Source organism: Monopterus albus, unplaced genomic scaffold, assembly GCF_001952655.1.
Source record: "Monopterus albus unplaced genomic scaffold, M_albus_1.0 scaffold487.1, whole genome shotgun sequence".
Taxonomy (NCBI): Eukaryota; Metazoa; Chordata; class Actinopteri; order Synbranchiformes; family Synbranchidae; genus Monopterus; species Monopterus albus.
In genome coordinates this window covers 30,059-54,686 of record NW_018128367.1, presented here as the reverse complement: position 1 = coordinate 54,686, position 24,628 = coordinate 30,059, and the positions used below count along the sequence as shown (strand labels likewise).

At 40.3% G+C, this 24,628-nt stretch overlaps 1 protein-coding gene across 4 annotated transcripts; it reads left to right on the top strand.

The window, feature by feature from the left end:
• The first annotated feature begins 2,418 nt into the window (after positions 1 to 2,418).
• Positions 2,419 to 24,619, top strand: LOC109952703 (SITS-binding protein). 4 transcript variants are annotated; one of them, XM_020587908.1, is made up of 11 exons: positions 2,419 to 2,619; positions 2,904 to 3,354; positions 4,550 to 4,721; positions 13,538 to 13,745; positions 13,969 to 14,119; positions 17,063 to 17,260; positions 17,364 to 17,632; positions 17,772 to 17,908; positions 19,891 to 20,012; positions 22,203 to 22,382; positions 22,509 to 24,619. In XM_020587908.1, exons 1-11 carry the CDS (start codon positions 2,615 to 2,617, stop codon positions 22,680 to 22,682), a joined length of 2,067 nt encoding a protein of 688 aa, XP_020443564.1. In that variant the 5' UTR covers positions 2,419 to 2,614; the 3' UTR covers positions 22,683 to 24,619. The 4 variants fall into 4 exon arrangements, with proteins under 4 accessions (XP_020443564.1, XP_020443563.1, XP_020443566.1 ...); XM_020587907.1 differs by having other exon boundaries at positions 2,695 to 3,354; XM_020587910.1 differs by lacking the exon at positions 22,509 to 24,619 and having other exon boundaries at positions 2,419 to 3,354; positions 17,772 to 17,904; positions 22,203 to 22,292.
• Positions 24,620 to 24,628: the final 9 nt, after the last annotated feature.

The following is a 24,628-nucleotide window of genomic DNA, read 5'->3' as shown; positions in this document are numbered from 1 at the left end:
ATGCAACAGTCCTCTGCCTATTAATAGCCATGAGGGATGAAGTCAGGAGCAATATGGATGGCGTGCAATTTAGACCCTCCCCTGCGGAAGTTCCATTGATGTCATGAGCCTGACCTCTGACCCTGGCTGCCACAGGGCCCATGTTCAGGGGTCAGAATTCAAGCAGGCGCACACATATTCATCTACAGGACAGGTACATGCCCACAAATGCACCTATCAAAATCATTTTGAGGCAAAGAGCTGTTTAACTATAAGAACAAAGATGCAGAGTACTGTGTACATCCATTTACCATGAGAATGGGGAGGCGGTGGTGCAGTGGATAGAGTAGTCGTCTCCCACCCAGAAGGTTAAAGATTAGAATCTCGGTGCCTCCAGTCCACATATCGAAGTGTCCTTGGGCAAGACACTGAACCCCCCGATGGTTAGAGCCATCAGTTGAGTTGACGCCGCAGATGGCTGCCATCGGTTCTGTGCCAGAAACAAATTCCTTGTGTGTAACATACTTGGCCATTAAAGGTTTTTATCCTTATAAAATAAAAATAAAAGCCTAGGCTATCACATGACAACAACTGACACACTAACTGACCTAAGTTTCTTTGTTATCTAGTTGATTTTGACATGGAAGCACTAATGTTTCCTGCAAGATGACGACGAAAAAGAAAGTAACAACAGAATCAGCTGTCTCATTCTAACCTGTGCTAAATCATCACAAAGTCACACATTATCACACAGTCATTATCAGAGATTTTGATATTGACTGCATTTGAAATTTGATGATTAAGAAGATCGCTCACATACAATAGGTTCCCACAGCCTTATCCAGTGTCTCTGCCCACACCAAAGTTACATCAAGGGGGGGCTGATGTGCACAAACAGTGACAGGGGCAGCTGATCTTTAAGGCATGTCAGCCCACACTCTTGGAATATCTGGTGCACAGCCGAAGACCTTAACATATAAACATAACAACGTTGTTAAAGATGTGATTCCTCTTGTCTTATTTTTGGTTCCAATAAAGTTGTTGTCAGATACCAATAGAGCCACAACCATGTTACAGTAAGAACTGTGTTGAAATAAATGGATAGTGATGCTGAATTCAAATTAGTCAGTGTACAGTTTAGGTTTCCTAAAATTGTGATAAATCATATGCTTGTGTGAGAGCTCGGAGTCAGTTTGACTCAGCATACACATTTATTGTCAGACAGTATGAGTAAAAAAGTAGCTGCCATTATGACTCCAGACACAATAGATGCTAACAGTTCAAATACCAGCTAATGCCACCTTCAGTCACACCACCACCCGGTCCCCTTGAGGCACTCATAGACAACATTCCTGCCCTCAGATGTCTTCTGCACACCACAAGTCACATAGCACAGTAAACCTTAATCTATAATAGGTAAAGGTAAGTAAATGTACTGTAAATAAGGTGTTTTGATATATCGCACCACACCCTGAATCCACAGCAGCTTCTAGTATTTATTCATATTTTGTTTTTCATTGGATGTGATTCTCCTGAAGCAGAAGCAACTACATGTCCAAAATAAGTCAACAGAACAAACATACAAAAAACATCTATGATATTATTCATAAAATTCTGGACAGAGTATGTAAGTTATTACTTTGGCTAAATTAGTATTGCATTTCAGGGCTACTCTAACTTGCAAAATGTTGAGATTACTTTTTCTCTTTCTTTCCTTTAAGAACAAAACCTAACACAGGATTAGCTGCATATTTGGACATGGTGAAATTGTGTTAACACTGTACTAAATATGTATCCTAATAATACAGATTTCCAGTTATTTTAATAGCTAATCGTTTTGCACTATATTTATCAGATTTTGTGTTTTGTGTCATTTATCTCATTTATTTGTTTATTCCATTGACAGTAAGGTTTGGTTTAACACCAAACCTGGACTTCAGTTTTGTTTTTGTTTTGTGTGTGTGTGTGTGTGTGTGTGTGTGTGTGTGTGTGTACATTTTATTTAACTGAACCTGAACTGACATGGCACGAAAAATGCATTGTGAATTTCAGGTTTTAACAGAGCACAACTAATTTATAGTGACAAGCCCTTTGGAAATTATTTGTATACCCAAACAGGCTACGTATGTTTATAATGTGATGCTTGGTTATGTTAGCTATTGAACTCCGGGTGCTTTGACAAGGATATTTGTTTATATTGAAATAAGTTAAAGACATCACTCTTTGCTCGCCATTAAAATATTAAACACCACAAAGAATGGCAAATGTCCCGAGCTTGCCGTGCCCAACACAGCCCTGACAATCTACCAAACCACTGGATGACAAGTCCCCACAGTCTTTACGCACAGACATATACGAGCACACATGGGGCTCCCTCCCTTCCAGGCTGTCCGTGGCCTCCTTGCCCTGGCGGCCAGCTCCAACACTCTGTCAAACCCTCCTGATCCCCCGTCTCCCTCTCTCCACCTTTCCCCTGAAGACACAACCCGGCGTTACGTCAGAAAGTGCAGGGCAAGCAAGACAGCGTCTTATGAGTTATTCGTACGCGTTGCTGCCAAACCCGGCTTGGGGCTGCTCACGAGCTCATTGCAGCCAATGCCGTTTACAAAGCCGACTCTTTTAAATCATCAGCACTATGTGGTAAGTGAATTATTCATTCACACTGTTTTACTTTGCAGCTGGGATTTTTTTCTCACAGATTTCTTCATATGACAGGTCCCTGTTGCCGGCACAATTGCGCAAAAAAAACAACAGTGTAAGCGGTACAAAGATAAAAGAGTAGTCTGATTTGCCCTGTAACCTCAATGAAAATGCTATGACATGATGAAGCAGCTGAGGTTTTTGACGCACAGAGCTTTTTGCGGCATTTTTTGTGCTTGATTATTTGCTTATCTCAAAAACAACATGCCCCACATTCGAAATAGGAACCCTAGCCCCATCCCAGAGGCAACATGGGACACGGGATTGAAGGAGATGAACGAGACCTGGAAAGGAGCTATAGCCTGTCTCGGGGTGGCCGTCTTCTTTGTAATGACCATCGGGATCATATACTGGCAAGTGGTGGACCAGCCCAACAAGAACTGGATCCTCAGGGGCACTTTTAGCGGACTGATCTGGGAGAGAAGAACCCACTCGCTGGTCATACAGACCCTGACGGAGGACAAGACCTATGTGGAGATTGACGTCGGAAATGTGGGGAACCCCGACGTCGAGGTTCCTTTTGTGAGGAACCTATGCTGGCTGAATAAAACGGAGTTCTGCTATACGTGGGACTCGGTGGCGGAGGTGAAGATCTCGCTGGAGGTGAATGAAGAGACAGAGACTGAGTGCTACAGTATGACTTGGGCGCCGGTGCATTGTCATGTGGAACTAAAGGTATAGTGTTTCTCAGCAGTCACGAAAACGCAGCTACTACGTTATTAACATGTAAAGACACTTCTACACATGTGAACGCTACATGCAGTTTAATCACTGCCAGTCATCTTTGCATGACAACATTATGGATTTGCATTATGTTGCCTACCAAGACAATACCAAGCTTTTGGTCATGCAAATCAATTACGAAGTGTTGAAATAGATTAAGTGTTTATTTTAAGGCCAATGATATTGCACTGAATTCGTGTGGTCTTTTAAGCCGAAATTATTTAAGTGACTTAAAAAACATAGAAATAATTTGACTTACATGAGTCAGGCTTTTATAAATGCTGTAATTTACATGAAAGTTTCCTGATTTTATATTGTTGGATCTGATGGTAGAGAGAAAGGGGAGTTTGATTCCTTAATTCCCTTTTCAACATTGTGCGTTAAATCTGCTTCGTCACAGTTGCTAGGCTTTTTTTATATAGCCCACCCAATACTTACTGTACTTCCTACCCGGCCTAACTGTCAAAGGCATTTAATAATTGGGATGTTTGAGGAGGCTAATCTGTTCCCAGTGGAACATTCTTTCCCATGTGGCGCGACTGCTCACAGAAAGTTCTTCCAATTAAAGTCGTCTTTATGTTTCTGACTTCCAGAATCCCGCCCTGTGCCTCTAAGGTGACCGCTTGTAGTACCTGTTTCGATTTGCTGCCATGAAAGAAATGACCTGCCAGTTTGCGCGTTTGTCTCCCTATGGGTAAAGAGGCTTTAATGCATGACAGGTTTTCTCCTAGAAAACACTCTGTTATGCAATCCCTCCTGCGGGATGTTTTCTGAGACAGTGTCATGAACCAGGATTCACATGTCTCTCTGCATTTCTGCACTAAATTAGCAGTCACAATGTCACACATTCAAACATGTACAGTGATAGCGTTAGAAACAGTTAAACATTTATTCATAGTCAAATTCACCAAGCTCACATTCATTAATTGGTTTTAGGCATTTAAGTGCTTTAATAATTGTTTTCAAATATCCACAGTATTTTGGTGGTGGTTACATGTGTGTTTGAAGGTGTCAGATTTAAGAAAATCGAACTTGTATTTTCTTTCATATATATATACCTTTTTTTTATCTCTTTCCTTATGCCTTTCTTGTGCCATCTTTGTGTGGGAATGCATATATATGTGTGTGTGTGTGTGTATCAATTCAGGACTGCTTCTCCATGACCAATGTGTCCTGGTACGGTGGTGCCACTGTCCGGAGTCAGACATGGCCGATCAATGACCAGAACGCCACCATGCAGCCTTTCATTGTCAATGATCTGAAGGACAATCCCTCTGGCTTCGGCTCTGCCCTGGAACACTACTTCCTGGGTTCATCAGGTAAGAGGGCATTGTTGGAATCAATTATTTGTAGCAGTTTACCGTCAATGGAGACTACCTCATTTGCAAAACTGGAGTCATAGTTCACCTTCACACATACTGTAGGTCTGTGACCTTTTCAAATCTTTCAAATGACACAGGGTCAGCTGCTTTGCCACACTTGCCATTAGTGCAGTGTTAGCACAAGGACTCAGGAAATTCGACCCCATATCCGCTGGTATGATGTGTAACGTGAATCCCGGGGAGTGAGGGAAGCCCTGCGGATGTTGTTGTGTTTTCTTGCCACCCGCCTTACCCACCCTACATGTGCATGTTTGTCTGTGTTTGAGCTAAGAAAAATGGCCCAGAACCAGCATCTACAACACACACATACCCCTGACAGGACAGGATGGCTGGCCCACAAATAGAGTGTAACACAATACCGTCTGTGTCATCTCAGTTTATTAATTTAGAGATTAGACTACAAAGGGAAACAAACCACCTTCAGCATCTTATATTAACTCTTAGGGATACTAGGGTAATTGCCTTTTGTTTCTATTAAAAGGGCAGGTTGGATGAGGGCCCTGCTGACTCTTATAACTCACCAGGCTATTTTGGGGGTGTTAGATTTTATCCTGGGGGCAAAAGGGGGGTGTGCGGACCACTGGCAGATGTGAATTGTTAATGTTACTGCCGAGGAACATTTGTGGTGTGTGTTTGTGTGTGGTAGCGGGGATAGCATTAACTCAGGAAATTTGCTCTCAAGTTGTCTGTGTGGACTCCTCTTACTGAGCTGCTGGGCAAACTAACCGGCCTGTATTCTCGAAAAACCTGTATGTCAATATTATATGAGACTGACTGCATTACAAGCAGACATGCTAGAAGTTGCAAAATCCATTTATACATAAATGCATATTACAGCAGATACATTTTAAAACATATAAATAAAATTATTGTCTGTGGGTGTGTTAGGGAATCCTCTGCATGTGTGTTTGTGTATGTTTGAGTATACTTAGCAACAACAAAGTTAAAGTGTTAATTAGCATAAATGTCAGGGCAACAAAGCTGTGTCAATGAGGTAATACAAACAATCATCTTTAATTATTTCACTGATTGTTACGTAATTGTAGCCTCACACACATTCGTTCACATATTAACAGAAATGCACACATTCATGTGCACATATGCCCATATGCACTGTGGGATTTTATGTAGCACGAGGACAGGCTTACCAAGAGACTCGCATGACTTAAATCCCTTATCCATCTTGTGAAAGGATGGAAGTAATTATCAGCACCCTGTAACCTTTTGTTTCTCTGTATAGCTTTGCACAGAGTAAAAAAAAGCACACACATGAGATCCAAATGAGAACAACTGTTTGAATGTTGCCAAGTAACCACATAGCCCCAAACATAGCAAACTGATGCTCAGCAATGGCAACAATGCCTATTGCAGCATTAAAGGTATATTTAACGTGATATCTTTCTTTACAGTTCAAGGATGTTTTTGTTTGGCTCTCCCAACCCCAAATCAGAACAAGTTGGGATGCTATGTAAAATCAAAATTAAAACTGAAAATTCTGATATGTAAATCATTTGTTTCCTGTATAACATTGAAAACAATACAGCAGCACATTATTTGATGTGATACCTCATCAATTTTATTTATCACGTTTTACCATGGTGTGATGCTGCTATGCCTTTGACTAATTTTGTCCCATTCTTCCTGCAAACAAATCTTACAGTGCACAGCGGTCCTGTAGATGTACACGATGCACACATCTGAGCTCAAAGAGAATAATTTTTCTCAACTGAAAGAGCACTGATAAATGATTTGGATGAAGTTGGACAGGGCAGATGTCTCACTCGTCTTTCATGCAAATAGTTTGTGAGTTAAAAATTGAAGAAATATAACAATGTATATGCTGTCATGCTTCAGGTCTGGCTATTTTATTCTGAACCATCAGGCTTAGGGTCTTGTGTTGCAGGTAGCAAAAGGATATGTTCTTATTTTTTCACCCTTGCACAAATTTGGCGTTTTGGTGATTCACCATGAGTCCTGGTAGGAGGAAAGGCACAATAGATGGAGAGTGTCAGAGGCACCCCAGTGACGCACTGGTGTTTTAGTGTCAAGATTGTCACCATAACTGACTTCCACTGCCTCCCTGCCCACCTCCCAAGACTACTGTGCATAGCAAAATGCACGTGCACAAGAAATCACTTTTACATATGTAACAATTTGTTTGTCTGTTTGTCTGCAAAGTGACCACTTCTCTTTGGTTCTTACTGGCATTTACAGCAATGTGCATGCAGTATGAGGGCCTCACCTGAATCTGATTGATCCCCTCAGTCAGGGGCTAGGTATATGTTTCATTTGCAGTCCCTTTTTAGTGTAAGGTACATTGCAATTATGCAAATTAGATCCACAGATTACCTTCATTAAATCAGTGATGAAATACAAGCAGCACCAGGCTGCTTCAGAAATAAGCATCTACTTCTTTCCAGCAGCTCTGACAAATGTAGTGCCTGAAACGTCACAGTTTATTGAATAACATGAAGCTGTCTGCGATGAACAGTATGATGTGGTAAAGTCTTAATTGTGGTTAACAGTGACAGTGGTGGGACAGTGAACAATTAAAGCAGCTTACAAGGTCATTATGGGAAACTAGGAGTTTATGCAACTCTGTGAAAACTCAGATTATTTATTTGTTTGTAGATTTGGCAGCAAAACATTATTTTTGTATGTAAATTGACCAAATCTAATTGAATGCAACACAAAAATAACTGCCAGAATGTAAAAGAAAGGTAACATACAGTACAAAATAAATAAGTAATTTATAACCACACTGACTATTATGTTTCCAAGCAAAATTGCAGAGAAAATGCAGCAACTGGGCTTTCAAAATATTTACATATGTGAATTCAAACCAAGAAAAAGATCAGCTTTCTAATAGTGTATTGCATCGCCATATTGTTCAGCAATTTGATACATAAAAATCATTTATAAAAAGGTGGAGTGCACACTTCACTGGAAGTGTGCCAGATACAGTGTGGTGTGGGTGAACTGGTTTTAATATCAGTATCATAGGTCAAATAATTATGGCTTATTACAAAAAAAAGTTTGCGTCAGAGTCTCTGACTTCCAAGTCCGAATGCAGTCAATGCTCGACTCTGAGTCCAAGTTCATCAATGTTCAAGTCCAGATCGAGTCACAAGTCCTGAAAATCTGAACTTGAGTTGGACTCAGTACTGCCCTTAGGATGGCTTCCCGAGGAAGGCAAGTGGTAGTGAGGGATACTAGAACTGATCCTGTTTTGATTTTTTTTCACATGTGAATTCATCTTAAAATATTCACTGCATATTAGCATGTACAACTCTGAGTCAATACTCTCACCGTTCTCTTAGGGAAAGCTGCTTTGAACACCAACTGCACACAGCAAGAGAAGTTATTGTGGTTGAATGTTTGATCTTGGCTCCTAACAAAACCCAGTATTTAATTATGATTTCACACCATCTCCGTGTGAGCTGCTGTGCACAAATGACCATGGTTGCAAACAAACTAAAAGCGCACTCTCTGTGTACTGACCATGGTGCCCTTGTAATGCAATGACTGTGCAACAAGGGCGTCCAAACATTTATTGTCATGCTCCCACTAAACTCCCACTTTTAACCAGTAAGGAATACAGTATGCTCATAAGAGAATGCTGGTGCACTTGTCCTGTACTGGGTTTCAACTGCAGTATGTTTGTTTTCCCCAGAACAGGCTCAGGAAAGGCAGCACCCTGATCTATGAGTCACCACATCTTGATGATTTGGTGAATTTTATTTAGAATTACTGGGCTTACAAATCTGTGTTTCACCCTGAAGACCTCATCATTGCTGAGATGCTATGTTTTGGCCTCAATCTGCTTTGGGGGAAACAAACCAATTTCAGTTTTAATTTAAAATTAGGATGTGCAGCTGTTGTACATGTGATTTGTAGTGTGTGCATGGGACCTGTCTTCACCAACTCTAGTTAGTCAAAGAAGCATATTATAAATGCAGTGGGGAATATGAAGCCGTGACTGACGATACTAACCTAAGAGGACTCCTGGGGACGGTTAAAATGCAAGACAGACAGACTGAAACACAGAGTGACAGAGCAAATGAAAGCCTACATACTGTACACCACTAGTTAAAAAGAATAAAGAATATAACACCAGTAGTAAAGTAGCAAATTAAAGAAGAGGTAGAAAAGTAAATCAGAGAGACAGGAGGAAAACTGTATGACATTTGAGAGTGTTACCAACTAGAGGAACTTATTGCTCCACCTGTCTTTATCCATACAAGGTCAGATTAGATATCACTGAGGCCAAAACATAACACGGGAAGCTTTAGGGATTTATTCCTACATTTACTCAACCTGAGATTCTGAGAATTTCTGGTTTTAGAGGGTAATTGTCAGCAGAAATGATGTTGGCTGAACTGTCAATATGCAGATGCCTTACAAATACTTTGGAAATGGAATAAAATGGACTAAAGACAAACCAACAATTAATTTCTTTAAATCTACATAGATGTCATCATCTTTGCTCAGTGGTGTCCATTAAGGGCCACTAGAATATATAAAATATTTGACATTTTGCAGCGAAAGAGATCTACTGTTTCTTATTCATTACATGTGCATGGCTACAACCCGATGTATAAAGCTAAAGTAATCAAATGGGACTTTTCACAACAGGCTGCTGTGAGTATGATAGCTGTAACGCTGCTGTCACCTCACTTGTTTGCACTTTGTTTATCCACTGGCTCTTCATATCTGCTTTTTGTCCATGCTAGCATTTATGAAATGAGTATTAGAAATTAAAATATGTGTCATGCAAGAGTCACAAGATTTGACAACAACTCCTTAAGATATTAAACCAGCTCCTACACACACCTACACAGATACTCTAAATATGAGCATTGTGCATACTCATTGCCCTTTTCTCTCTCTCTTTATGTCCATGATCTCACCATCATTCATTTTAACATAGTTTTTTCTCCCCTTTGCCTCACTATCTCTCTCAGCTTTTTAAAATTTCTATAGCTGACTCAATTTTTCCATGTGGGATCCAAAGAAATGGCACACTACTATGTCTGCTCATTTGTTGTTTGGTCTCTTGGAAGGAATCAGCCAAACACAATAAAGAGATTGGGATAAAAGTTACGAAACTGTCATGATTTGATTTTTCTTTCCACTAATGCCACTTAATCGGTTCTGATACAACAGAGCTTTATAATGGCATGGATCAGCTAAAAATGTACTGTTTCCATTTTACATTATATTGTGGGCAATAACAGAGTAGGCCAGACAGCTACAACAGCTTTGCAAAATATGCACAGTAAAGGATTTTAAAATATATCCACTTTTAGTATTTACTTTTGTTTTCTTTAGTTCACATGTCCGGTCAGTGATGACCTGATAATATATGTGTTGAGATGACTTGCTCAAACACGTTTAGTACCAAATAGCAGACAACATAGGTGACATTAAAACATGAAGCTTTGAATAGCTTCCAGTTTAGCATCTTCTTTATCTTTATGTCAGATCACTGATTCATACACACTGCTTGAAATGTTCAGTTTAATGTTGAAGAAAAACAAGCTACCCAAAACATTTCCTTGTGTTATTGGAAAGGTCACCAAGATACCCCTCGGCAGCTGCCCTGAAGCCTTGACTCTCGATGAAACACTACAAGAATGACTGAAACTGTTCAAAGTAAGCTCTTCTCTCTTGTATGCGATGACTACCGTATAAAACCATCCCACAAGATTTTCCACAGTCAATCTCCTACCTACAGTGATACCTTCTATAAAGGACAACAAGCAAGAGTCAGTAAAGAGAGAGTTTTTAAATGAGAGACTGATACAACAACTTCTGTTGACTAATGTAATTATCCTACGTGTCATCTCTGTATAAACCAGACTTAATCCATAACTGCTCAGGCCAGTGTGTTTCCTCTCTTGAATACTAAGCTACCTTTTCAAGTAGACATCAAAACATTACTACTGAACCACTGTAAGAATACGCTTGCTTCGCCAACTGAGGCTGGAGTAAATAAAAATGATTAAGGAAAAGAAAAGAATTTTTATTTCATTGTACTTCAAAGCATCTGAATGTGGAATCCTCTCATCTGATTTATTGGTAGTCATAAGGATGCATTTTTACTTTGTACCGAACACAGTGCCTCACACTTGAAACAATAAAACTGACTGATGATAGAAATAGAGAAGAATAAGTCTCTTTAGTGTTTCATTATTTTTTCAATAAGTGGGATTGGAAATTTACTGCCATGGAGAAATCCCAGTTTTGTGGCCATCAATTTCTTGAGGTCGGGCATGGAAACTAAGTTTCCATTGTTAAGGAAATACATGCCTGAACACACACTTGCACGCACCCACACACAGTCAGGGTTTAAATGCATATTTTTATAACTTCAGTCAGGTCTGTAAAGCATACACAGGTGTCATAAATAACAGTATAAATATGACAGGTAGGAAAGTGCAGCCCATCTGGTCAACAGCAGCAGGAAGTCAGGCAGCAGTGTTTTCCCACAGACCAGTCAATCTCCAAGGGCCTGACCCTCAGAAGGTGCATGGGGGTCACCTCTGCTACCACCTCCGAACAGTCAGCTCTGAGCGAGAGGAAGCACAGAGGGACCCTTTATGGGGCTATAAGTCCTCTTCTGTTTTTCTTGGAAGTCTAGCGTATCCAGTTTGTGTGAGTGCGTGTGAGAATGCACATATGTTCATGTGTGTAAAGAGGTGATCTGGGGTAGCTTGATTTGTGTGTAAAACTGAGGCATGTGTGTGAAGTCATTCAAATCTGCCAAATAAACCTCATTCATTTATACCTATCTGCCACTTTGAAGGTGCTGGGACATGATTGGTCAGGCGTATAATTTCACTTTTGAGAACTAGTGGAAAATATTTCGGGGAAAGCTTGGAGTGCTTAAGGAATTGTTCTAAAAATAGAGTCCACCCTCACTGCCCCTTTAACTACTGGGCACCCCTCCTTGGCTGTAACTCAAGGCCTCAAATCTGCTTTGCTTTCTTTAAATAACACTTATTGATTCTATCTTCCATCTGGTATATGCATCTAGAGATGCTTTTCAGTTGAAGATGTGTGTTTGTGTCATACAGAGACACTTATATAACCAGAGTTAGAAGTTCTGATTGGATCAGTCGTTCCCTATACTAAGGACACATACTCATACATTCAGAGTGGTGTGAGTAGATCTATAACAACACTTTAGACAGGATTTAGTATAGTTAACATTTAAATCTGCTGTTTAACCAAAGATGGAATAAAATGTATAGCTTCTTTTGTCCCATTTTCCTGGAGGCCCTGTCATTTCCCGTAAAAATTAAATGTGATTCAAAAAAGGCATGCTTGCAAACTGAAACTTCAATTTCCACCCAGTGTGCACTTTGGTGAAACACCCTGTTTTCAGCCTGATGTATCTGTACATCATTCTACGAGGCTGTTCAATGTCTGCTGAACTCTGCTCGGCCAGCTTTCTGTCCAACCTTCGACTACAGTGCATGTGCATTTATGTTACCTTTGCTTTTTTTTTTTTTTTTTTTTTTTACAAAATCATTTAGGCCATTTTGCCCTATGTAGTTAAAATGTATTGTGTTGTTTTCTAGCAAAAATGGACATTTGTCATTTCAGTCTATGAACCTGTAACAAGCAGTTTGCAGTGACCTAATACCTTGTGACAGCCAGCTGAGGTTACCAGTATCTCTTTGACATTATCCGTTGCAGACACGTGACTATTAGCCTGAGGTTGAAAGCTCTTCACTTGGCATATGCGGTACTTGAATAATGATCTCTGAAATTAGTAATCAGATTATAAACTGGTACATGACTATCCTGCCTGCCCCTGGTCCCTGCCTTCATGAGAACAGTAAGCCCATTGAAACTAGAGAGGGCTGCTGCGAGCCAAGCTCTCAGCCCCAGGTTCTCAGGCTTTCTGCCTGGTTTGGAAACCCTAATCTGCTCATTGATCAGCTCCAAATCTCAAATCCTAGTTTGGCTGCTTTGAGCATATTGTGCAAAAACTCAGGTGAGGAGCAAAGGATCAGGGTTGAATGTTCAAATTGGTAGTGGTTGGGTTCTGCTGAGCTAACATGGGACAGATCCACAGCCGAGCAAAGCTGGGAGGGAGAAGGTGAGATATACTGTGGGTAGGGGGCGGGGGTAACTCGAGAGGGAAGAGGCATTCCTTGCAGGGCAGCTACATCTGTGGACACAGTTATCTTCTTGGTATAATCTTATCTTTTCACACAGGCTCTGACGTACAGTAGGAGAGAAAACCAAGGAGTTCCTTTGCTGGATGCTTTTGGAAAAGCTGAAGTATTTAAATGCAGGTGTTCTTTGTTCACTGTTTTTTTTTCCAGTGAGAGAATGTGACAGAATAACATTCACTTTATATCTCATCCACTTAGCCCTTCCCTCACTGGTGGGCAGTGAAGTTGCTAGCAGTCCCAGGGTAAACTCTTCCAGTCACATACTGTCACATCTTATTCTAAGGAGTGTTTTTCTCACATCAGCGTGGAGCAGTATCAACTGGCGCAGCCTACACTCAACCTCCCACAACACTCCATTAATCCTGCTCATTCCAGTCTCTGTAACACTTGTACACTATGTCATTTAGGAGGAATCTGACTGAATTACACTTCCTCTAGTTTCTACTGCTTTAGTGAAACATTATATCATTAGTTTATGTGATTCACTGTAACAACAATTGTGAGTTTGTGTCATGTAGAGAAAATATCTCCCCGACCATCTCCTTTCTGTTTCTTGCCATGCAGGTGTTGCCGTTCTTGTGTCTCCTGATATCCCCCTGCAGCTAGGGCTGGAGAGCAGACAGCAGTTCTGCCTGCAGACACTGCCCAGTATGGAGCGTCTCCCTCTACAGTACACTGTGTGTGTGGCCCACACGGTGAAGGCTGCTCACCAGGAAGCAGCACAGCAACTCTCTCAGCACAGCAGGGAGTTACCCAGCATGAAAGCGCTGTGGTTAGTTTAGTTCTGATTAAGATTAGAGGTGGTGAGAATTTCTTCACCTCACTTTTTTGCCAGAAGGGGGATTTTGAGGATGTCTTAATACCAATAAGTCAAGCAGTGATGCATATGTGAGCACTGGCTGAAAGTTTGTGGATATTTAGGGAATCATAAACTAAAATTCATCTAAGTCCCTCAGAGCAGCAGGCCATGCATGATCCCTGTGTGTGTCCTACAGGCTGCCGTTCTGGAAGCTGCTCACCAACGTGGATTCAGGGCCGAAGGTGGAGAGAGAGCTGAGGATCTTCTCTAATCGTCTGAGGAGACACCAGCTCGGGGAGGGAGTCATCAGCCTCAATGAACATTCCACCACTCTCCTCTCTGATATGGTACTTATGATGGTAGACTTTCGTACACTGGAGTTTTAGGTACGCACATATTTTTCAAAGTCAGACCTGCTCGGGAGTTAGAAAAAAGATCTTAGAGATCTAAAACCAGAGAATGAGTTTCTGTGCCCAATATTAGAATGAAGACCAGTGAGAATGACACAGAGGTAACTGATAAAGAAGCTCAGTGCTCATCCTAATAACTGAAGAAGTTGATCTGGTACATTCAGTTGTTGATCCTTACAAATACTATTATAATCATTTGAAGAAGTAACTTTAATTCACCAAAAAAAAGAAGACTAAAGTAACACCATCACTTTACTTCTTCTACCATAGTGCCTCTTTTATTGATCACTTCATTGGTTGGTTTTAATGGTTTATGCCAGATCAGAGGGCATAAAAATAATCTACATTAATAAAGCTGGCCCCGATTCATGAACAGTTTCCTGCTGCCAAGCAAACTGAACTGTCTGTCTCTCTGATATCTCACTCCCTTCTCTCCTTGCATTAGGTTCAGGTTTAATAGCATGTTTCAACATAAAATAAGTGACCTAGAACAGGAAGCATTCCATCTTTACCTTTATAATAACTGTCTGTCATTTTAAAGATCAACTATTTCTATGCACTACACAAATAACCAACAGTGAAAGTGCACAAAAATTAACCTTAGTTATTATTTATTATTCATTTGGAGCTTAATTGGGCAAAACAAAAAAAATCAACCAAACATAAGCAGATTCTGAATCAAATATTGCTAATGTTGTTAAACTCTGGTTGCCTTTTTCCAAATGAGCCCCACCTACTTCAAACCAATGAGAAAAGAAAGGACAAAAACACAAATACATACATTTGTCATGAGAAACAACCAAAACTGTTTTTGTGCCAGACCACACTGCTCATAGTAAGAAGCTCACTGAGAAAAATGGATTTTTAGTTTGGTATCCTCGGTTTTGTGTGTTATCTTGTGCAATGGTTCTGTGACTCATAGCCCATTTAATTTAATCTTAGTTCATGAATATTTTTTTAAGGTACCTTCCCTTCAAGAACCACTTGCAGGCTTTAGTAAACACTTTAAAACATATCACAGTTTAACTTGTAGATGGACATTACAGCAAAGTATCTCTCTGTAATACAGATCTGATTTGCTGAAAGTTTTCTTGCTCGTCCTCTCTTCATTTGCCAAATTTTTTGCACCATGTAGGTGTCTCTTAATCCTCCTCTTGTGTGGCTGGTGAGGGTTCATTGGTCAGAGGATCAGACGTGTTCAAGGGCAGGGATGAAAGACTTTTCCTAAAATCTGCAGAGTGCAGGAGACATGTAGGGAACGTAGGAAGGTGGGCGGGTTCACAGAAATGTCACAAGGAGAAAAAAGATGATTTAGGGCTTGCTGTCTTTATGTTGCAGAGCTGCAGTTCACACCACCTATAGGTCATGCTCACCTAACATGTATGCAGGCATTCTACATTTCCTTAGCCACGATTTGTTCCATAGTTCCATAGTTCTGTTCTTTACAATGCCAGTACTTTATGTTTTAATTTCACATTTATTCAGTTGAATATTGTTGGGAACTGCCTGAAAACAGGACCAGCAGAGCAACAGTCAAGTGGATCTGTGTCAATATCAGGTGATATTCTATTACAAAACAAATATATCTGAGAGAATACAAACAGAGACCCCACTAACAGATCTCAGATTTCCCTGAGTGTGATAACTGCTGGATGTCAAAGAATTGGCTGGGTTGAGATTTGAAGGGATTGCAGCCAAGACTAACCCAGGCAGGTGATCCTGACGCCAGTTTGATGCTGCGATCTGACATGGACCGTGACACAGAAGAGGAGGCTGAGGAGTTTCCCATAATCAGTCCATCAAAGAGATTCATTCAAACACAATGCTTACAGTACAATCCCATCACCACTGTAGTAGGTATGAAAGGACAGAGAGAGGAGGACAATAGTAACTAGAAAATGGGCATCTAGTTTCCCTTGTCCACAATCTGTGGTATATCTATTGATATTAAGCGCCAGTGTTGTTGATTCTACTTTGCACAGTCCCCCTCAGTAACTGCCACAAAGAATCAACCAGGGGTACTGTGCTGCATGGACACTTAAAGCTGTCCATGAACCAGAAGGCTCTACAGAAGCAGGACTGGCAACAGTGACCATCTGTAAAAAATAGACTTCTCTTTCACTCCAGTTTTACAAGTATTCATAAAGGATCAGTCACACTATGACTTCCAGTTTCCATAATTGCTTGGAATTACTTGCTGAGCTTGGAAAATTTAGGTTATTAATAGTTTTCCATGTTTCTAAACTTATCACTGAGAGAGTAAATAATGTAGCTTTTTTCATACCTAGTTTGAAAAAAACAAAAGACTGAACACTTTGGTCAGCTTTATGTCTGTTTCTAGTATTCTGACCAGTTTGTGCAATTCACATTTAACTTTAAAAAAAAAAGCAGAATTAAAAACAAACAATCGGAGGAAATAGCTTTTAAAAAATTATATAATATGTGCTGATCTACTCTTTCTTCCCACCACAGCTTGGCCAGTTGGGGTCAGCCTTTGTATTAAAAGGTTTTGTTCCACAGTTATGTAATCTGAAATCTCTCTTTGACTTTAATATGTAAGTTCCAAAGGATTTTAATAAATTTTAAATTGTTCTGACAGAGGTCACAGCTATGACTTTACAAGAAATCAGTCTTTTTTATATAAAGATACTGTCTCATACCATTCAATGAACATTTGTTCAATGTTGTGCATCATAATGTTAAAAATAAATTATTTTATTAATAACATGAGAAGTGATTAATTCAGTGATTTTGAATTATGCTGGCATTAGGCTGCCTTCCTACAGCACACATCAGGCTGTACGGTGTTAACGTTACCAGACTATATGGCAGGATAAACAGTTATTGTATCTCACAGTGTATTGCTCTGCCTGTCTGCAGGACCATGACTACCTCAACACAAGAAAAAGGGGGATGTCCAAGAGACTGACCAGGGACTTCCCACTTGTCAAGCTTCTTAACATTTCCATCACCCTGTCCCCTTTCTTTGGCGTGGACACTACACAGTTCCACACCTCCCTCACTGATGGCACAGAGGCTTACTGGCTCAGTCTCCCGTCAGCCCCTCAGGGACAGCTGGTGAGATCTGACTGAAGTTAATCAATCAGTTTCTTTATTTTGATTTTGGTCATTCTTGTGGCAAAGAGCCATCTAGTTAAGTCTGGTTTCTTCTGTCCTTCAGATTCCTGTAATGAGTCAGTGGAGAGGTCAGTTCTGTGTAAAGCTGAATATCACCAACCCAGGAGCAGTGAGCTGGTTCTTGGACAGAGTGGGATCCCTGCAGGCCCATTTAGGGATGGAGTACATCATGCTGGAGGGGGGCGAGGGGAATCTCTTTGAGGAGCAGGCCCTGCGGCCGCCACAGGCTCTGGGTGGAGACAAGTACATCAGCCTACTGGCTGATCTGGCCACCAGGATAGGAGACTCCACCATCATGACAGCAGGGACACGGTAAGGCCCTCAGGCATCTTTATCAACAAGCATTTTCCCCCAGTGCCATCTTTTATCATTTGTAAAGTTTTTTTATTTTTTTTACATGGACCTCCGACATGCTCATTTTTAAGTCATGTTTGTGCTTATCGCATCTCAGGTCAAGCCACAAACCTCTGTTTGTGAGGATGACATGCTTACAGTCCAACTGGAGTCCGATGGGCCTGAAGGGCATCATTCCCTCGCTGCTGCACCACACGCTGCTGGGATACAATTTCCTCATTCCTGATGCAGTAGGTAATAGCACAGTCAGTGGGGTCACCTCAAAGAGTACTTGAATATTTTGCATAATTCTTTACTAGTTCACAAAAAACAGACAAAGAACACATCTGATCTTCTGGTTTTTGGCAAAAAAATTAAATGTATTCCTGTGATATTCCAAATTCTTCTTGTGAGGGAGCATCACAGTCATTCAGACAGCTGAGAAAACTGTCTGTGAGAAAACTATTTACTTTGAAGTGGACAAACAAAGAGCTGTCAGTGTGACAGACATAAGAGATGGCACACGAACATGAAACACAGAACACTGTTAATTTTCTGCTCACGTATGACATCCATCACTGTTGGTACAGTTGGGTGAAAAACTTTGCATTCCCCTTTATGAAATGTTCTCTAATGCATTGTATGTCCTCCTTAACCTCCTCCAACACCTTTGGGTACCCTCTGAGCAGCGTTTGTAGCCTTTCTGGTGTAATTTTAGCCCATTCTTCATAGTATACTTGTTCCAAGTTTACCAGATTGCTTGACTGTCTGCTATGTACAGCCCTCTTCAAATCGATCTACAGGATTTCATTGATATTGTAACTGGAAGAGGCGCTAGGAATCTTGCTCAAGAGCTATGTAAAAGTCCAAAGCAAACATTCATTTCATTATTTTACTATAACTTTCTTTTCATACACTCCCTGACTATTTTTGTCACTTAATAATTATGATGATGAAGGAACATTTGTACTAGCTGAATGTGCGTTAAATATTATGTTGATGAGAAAAAAAATTGATTTACTCTTTTTTGCCATTTTAAAGTAAGGGGATGCAAACTTTTACATCCAACTGTAGGTGTGAGAATTGTACTAGAATCTTGCAGCATGTGTGCATGTATAAATGGATTTATGAAGATTTTATTATTGTGTCATGGACACCCAGCTCATGTGGACATAAAAAAACACAAATTAATATAACCCAGAGCCAGGTGCATTTTCAACCAACACCACTAAGGGGCAAAACATAAAGAAAACTAGTTAAACCCTACAATTAAATGAAAAAAGTCACAGATAAGTCCTGTATACTGTACAGTTATCATACTGGAAAAATATAAAATAAAAAATAAAATAAAATAAAATACCATAAATTCATTGAAATACTTGTCTTATTTTTCAGTCTTTTGAGCCACAGTTAACAAACCTGTGCTGTCTTTTCACTTCCACCAGAAGCCGTCCCGTACTCAGTCCAGCTGGCCAGCTATTGGCCCAGGCTGGCTGGCCTCAATACATGTTTGTATTTCCGTTGCACATCATGAGCGTTGCTTATGCACAGTACATCATGGTGTCTGTCTTCTGTGCGACCACAACAGACATCAGCAGTAGGTGCACAACAGAGTAAACATGAATTTAGCAAACAGTTGTTTTACAGGCTTCATTATATCTTTTCATTATGCGCTGCCATCTCCTTCTCCTTTTTCTTTTTTTAAAGAGGGCGGGTCTCTTTCTTCTGCTGAGACATTTCCTGTTGCTCAGATTTTCTTTCTGCCAGTCAGAATGTAGTGCCATAGATGCCTGGGATGGGGGTAGAGTGGCACGCTTTGAGGCTAGCTTGTAAGGTAGGCCATATATCACACTTTTCATCCCGGTTTCAGCCCAGGCGAGGTTGGTTTCTGAGAAAATCGAAACACGTTAAATGTACTATGGTATAGGTTTGGAGCGGATCCTGGTGACAGTGGAAAGACAGCATTATATACACATTAAAATCAAAGTTCTATTCCAATTTTTCATCACTTGTACACCAGAATATTGCACAGTTTTATCTACTGTATTTCATGGACACCCTTACATCATCATACTATTACAATACAACAACAAAAAAAATTACTCACTTTCCCACTTTGCCCAAATCCCACAGTTCACACAGTGTACAGGATTTTCCTATTGGATATGTTCTACAAGCCAAAGGAAGGATGCCAGTTCAGTGTAGCTTAATAATTTCTGTGGCTCTGTTCTCTACAGGTGGCTCTCTGTCTGGAGAGTCGGTCACAGATGAGGAGTTGTTCATCCGTTGGTTGGAAATTGCAGCTTTTCTCCCTGTTATCAGCTTCCACACACCACCCTGGGTCTGCGGAGAGGACCGGGTATACAAGCATAAACCAAACACATAGTTACAAACAGTCAGAGCACATTAACTACTATGACACACTTTAACCCTCTTTCTTAAACATTGTTCCACAGCTGCGTCAACCACATTAGATGTAATTACAATAGTGACAGCAAAGTGGTTTTCAAGACAAGATAACAAGAGTTTCACTTGTGAAGATTTGCGGTGGAGAAATCAAATGAAATCACGCATGAACGCTTCCAGTGAGATGTTCTGAAAGGCAGTAAAAACTGCTCCCCAGCAGGAGAGCCAGTCCTCTCTCCTGCCACTCTGCAGGAAATCTGGAATGTACTGTTCACCATGCACAGCAAGAAAACAAAGCGTATATCTCAAAGGGTCCAATGGCAGATATCGATACTTTTGATAATGTTGTACCAGAGCTCAGGTTCTGGCACAGAAAAGCAACTTGATGCTTCTCAAGCCAGTGAAGGCTAGTTTTCCTTTTCCTGCCCTTCCCTTCTTCCCTCAATCGGAGCGATTCCTTGGACCTCCTCCCAACATCACCTGTGGTTAAGAGTCCATCTGTTCTGAATTACAGTCCCCCCTCTAGATTTATGACTTGCTCTCACTCTCGAGAGCCACTTCAGCAAGAATGGTAATGAATTTGAGGACAATTATTGGAAAAATATTTTACTGTGGCAATTAAGATCTCCATGAGTAGCCTAACTGACAAGTGTGAGTGGGAGTGATCAACTGCTTTTGAGAGGACTGAGGCAGTGAAATAACTTGGTTGACTTGTGTTGCATGACAAAGGTAAAGAATAGACCTTTTGGAAAGCTAGACATTTGACATCAGCAATGTTTTCCACGTTGGTCTCTTGCATGGCCTTCATCTAATAAATTCAGATTAAGTGAGACTGACAAAAGATTTTAGAGCAGAATAGCCTGCTTCATTACACATGATAAATGGCTCTGTTTTATGGGCACTTTACTGTACTTTAAATGTGGCACACATTTATTTCCAGAATGTGTGAGACTTCAGCCAGTCATAGACGGCAGCGACCGCACTGGAATAAAATAGCAGTAAAACCTCAAACCCACACACATGCCTGGCTTCTCAATTAGAGAAATATCCACTCATACCCGGGCTGTGACTTCAAGCTCATTCCTACAAATGTTCTCAATCTCAGCACACAAAAATACATTTTTTTAATAGATGGGGTCAAGTCTTGTTTTTGTCATGGCAGACTTGGCCCTTCCAAGAATGCCAGACCCGTTTGGCCAAAGAGAGTCAGGAGAAGGACTTGGACAATGTTGAATCCACTAAGTCAAAAAGGAGTTGCTTTTACGTTCTGTCTGCATGTCTGGGTGCAGAGATGGCACCAATGTCTTTAGCAGACCTCAGTATTATTCTTGTCCTGAAATTATGGACCTTTATATAAACATTGTGTATTTTAAATATATCTGTGGCATTTTATTCACCCAGAGTGGTTTAGATTTCTCTAAATCTGTCTTTACTAATTGGCCAGATTCCCCTCTGTCCTCTAGCACTGCCTTTCCCAAACCTGGGGTTGCAGACCTGTTTTTATTGGGTCACCAGTTTACAGAGTATAATGCTTAATAGTGCTACAATATGTGAATTCATTTGCTGCATTTCTCTTTTGCGTCTCGAGCTGAAAAAGTCTGGGAACCCAGACTCTAACGTGCTGTTTTGGAAATCATTAACATAAAATGTATATTATTTATGAGCACATACTCCGGTTGGCTGAAGGTGACAATTTTTCTAACAAAGTGGCTGGAAGGACAAAGTAGCTTTAGCACATTTTCATTTAGCTCCCTCACTCTCATTTTAGCGCTGTGCTGGGGGTGGGCTTATCCTCTCATATCACAATTTCCCTCTTGGGTATGACATTAGAACAAGATCAGTTTCAACACTACTGGCTCTCATGGTGGAAGACTGAAAATTTTAAATAACATGAAAACACAGTGGAGAACGAGTTTAGTAATGTGACTGTAGAGAAGGACCATCACCTCAATCCATCTCAAACCTATTTTTTCTCCCATCATACTACCTCTTTAATAAAATACATAAATTGTTCACTATTAAAATATAGCGTGAAAAAATGGCAGACAACCAGTCAAAACCTCTTGATGAGATAACTTTTGTAATGGCAGGAATATACAAATAGATTTAAGTTGATATTTTTCTTGCTATTGGTGACCCAAAGGTGCTAAACCTAACTCGGACCTACATAGCAAAACACCAGAAGGATGTGGTACCACTGATAGAAAGGTATGCAGAGGAGTGGCGGATGACGGGAAACCCCATCTACCGGCCAATGTGGTGGCTCAGTCCCAGTGACCCCATGACCTTCACCATCGATGACCAGTTCCTCATTGGAGACGAGGTGACTAATGGAGGGGGACTGAGTTCCTTTTGTCAGAATTCAATAAAGCTGGCATCCAATAGGGTTTGTCTCAACATGATCCCTTACAATCTCCCTGACATCTGAAATTGTGTGTGTGTTTTGCAGGTATTGGTGGCACCAGTAGTGGAGAAGGGGGCAGTGCAGAGGGATATTTATTTACCTGACGGGGGCTTCCAGTGGCGGGACAGCCAGAATGCTCAGGTGTTTGATGGGGGGACGTTCCTACAGGACTACCCTGTGCCCCTGGAGGACGTGGCAGTTTTCTTAAGGAGAAGCTGAATCATTTGGTTGATCTACCGAGTCACCTGACTTATCCTGTTACTGTTTTAAATCAAATTCTTATTTTTTAAAGTACTTGTGCTGTTTTCAACTTGCACTTTTCCACTAAAGACCATTGATCCAGTCTCAAGGCTCTGTCTTGAGGATTGATATGTTGAAAGATTTTTTTTTTATACCTGCACTTTACAGTTCAAAGATTTGTATTTTTTCATTTGTGACATTTTCATTCTTCCTTTTTTAAAAATGTTAATCAGTTTTACCTCTTTGCTGAATTGTTTCTGGACTTTTTGACCTTTTTTGTTTTTTGTATATAACCTTCGGAAAAATCTGTGTGTTTACATACTGCATTTTTATAGTCCTTAAATTTTTAGTTGCTGCTGGCTCTGTTGATAAGGAGGAACAAAGCAAGCCCTTTGTTTGCTTAAAAAGAATCAGATTTTCTCAAGACCAAATGAAGATATAGAACTACAAAGGAAGATGTTTAAGCAGGCTTTTTGGTGTGAAATGCTTATTAGGAGGAAACTAGAAAGCTTCATATGGGAACCAGTTAACCATGGTACCGCATGTCTAGCTCATTCATCGGAAAGGCTTCTACTTGAACTTGTCCGGTCAAATGGCTGATGTTTTATGAATGTACCTCAAGTTATAGTTTTCACTGCTTTGCAGCGTCATCAAACACAACAACCAATCACCCCTTAGCACTTATTCTTAGAATAGTTTCACTTAAACTAAAAATCAACACACCACTTTGTTGGACACATCTGAATGTCCTTTAGTACTGTAGGCCATATGAACTTGAGGCCAAGCCACTGCCATTTTAACTTTGATTATATTTGAATTGGGATTAGACTTTACTGCTAACCTGCTTTAGTAAGGACTCATTTTGTTTTAACTAACTTTGATGTGTTGATATGCTCTTGAAGGAAACAGGAAATCTTTGATGACACCACAGAGGTGAAAAAGAGATTTGTCACTTCAGGAAATACATTTATTCACTTTTTTTGCAGAGTTAAATGAGAAGACAACCACTCTGATGTCTGTCTGGTAAATATATACTGACAACCAGCTGCTAGTTAGCTTATCTTAGCATAAAGTATGAATATGGGAAAAGAGCTAGCCTGGTCCCAAGGTAGCAAGAGTGGCATGTCTAAAGCTCAGTGTTTAAAAAGTTCTATATATTTTGCTTAAATGCCTAAGTGCAAAAACAACAAGTTGTTGTTTTATAAGGGTTTGTGTGTCAGACTATCACTTGACCAGAAGCAGTGACATCCTTCAGTTTTAGTGCTAAACTTAGCTAATCATCTCCTGTTAGTAGGCTACACTTCTTACAGGCAAATATGAGAGTGGTATCAAACTTCTCACTAACTCTCAAACTAATTAATAAACATATTCACCAAAAAAGAATACTTTGACATGTAAAAAAATTGCAGCCATCTTGGATTTACAAGAAATTGTTGGAAGCATAATCTTCTCTGCACAATCTCTGCACACAGGTGCAGTGACCACTTGACTTAAACATGAGTAATTACATTTATTTTGTGATTATATTCAGTTATATCCAAGAAAAAATGTAATGACCTTGGCTCTGTGATCCTTTGTTCTATGTACAGTCAGTTGAGAGTGCTTTTCTTTACTGATTTGTTCTTCAAGACAATCTTAGCTGGCCAGCGGTAACGGTACAGCCTCTGAAAACCTATCATTTACTGAATGCTTTACCACTAAATTAACTGCGTATCTTTGATTTAAGTTTACTGTATTGAGTCAAACACTCAGGTCTACTGAAGCATATAAAATCACCATGTCTTAGTACAATGTTGCGAACACATCAACGTCTTAATCTCTCTTAGAGTTGAATGTACAATGGATAAACTGTGATTTCCCAGCCCAGCCCTTCGTGTGAGGAGCTCTGCTAGTTCTTGTTCTAATGGAATGCTGTGGTATGTTCA

Excerpts from the sequence above, each read along its gene's own strand:
- LOC109952703 (XM_020587907.1), top strand. The coding sequence starts at position 2,884 with ATGCCCCACATTCGAAATAGGAACCCTAGCCCCATCCCAGAGGCAACA. Across the intron at positions 4,722-13,537 it reads CTACTTCCTGGGTTCATCAG|GTGTTGCCGTTCTTGTGTCT; the intron begins GTAAGAGGGCAT and ends CTTGCCATGCAG. Across the intron at positions 20,013-22,202 it reads GGGTCTGCGGAGAGGACCGG|GTGCTAAACCTAACTCGGAC; the intron begins GTATACAAGCAT and ends GGTGACCCAAAG.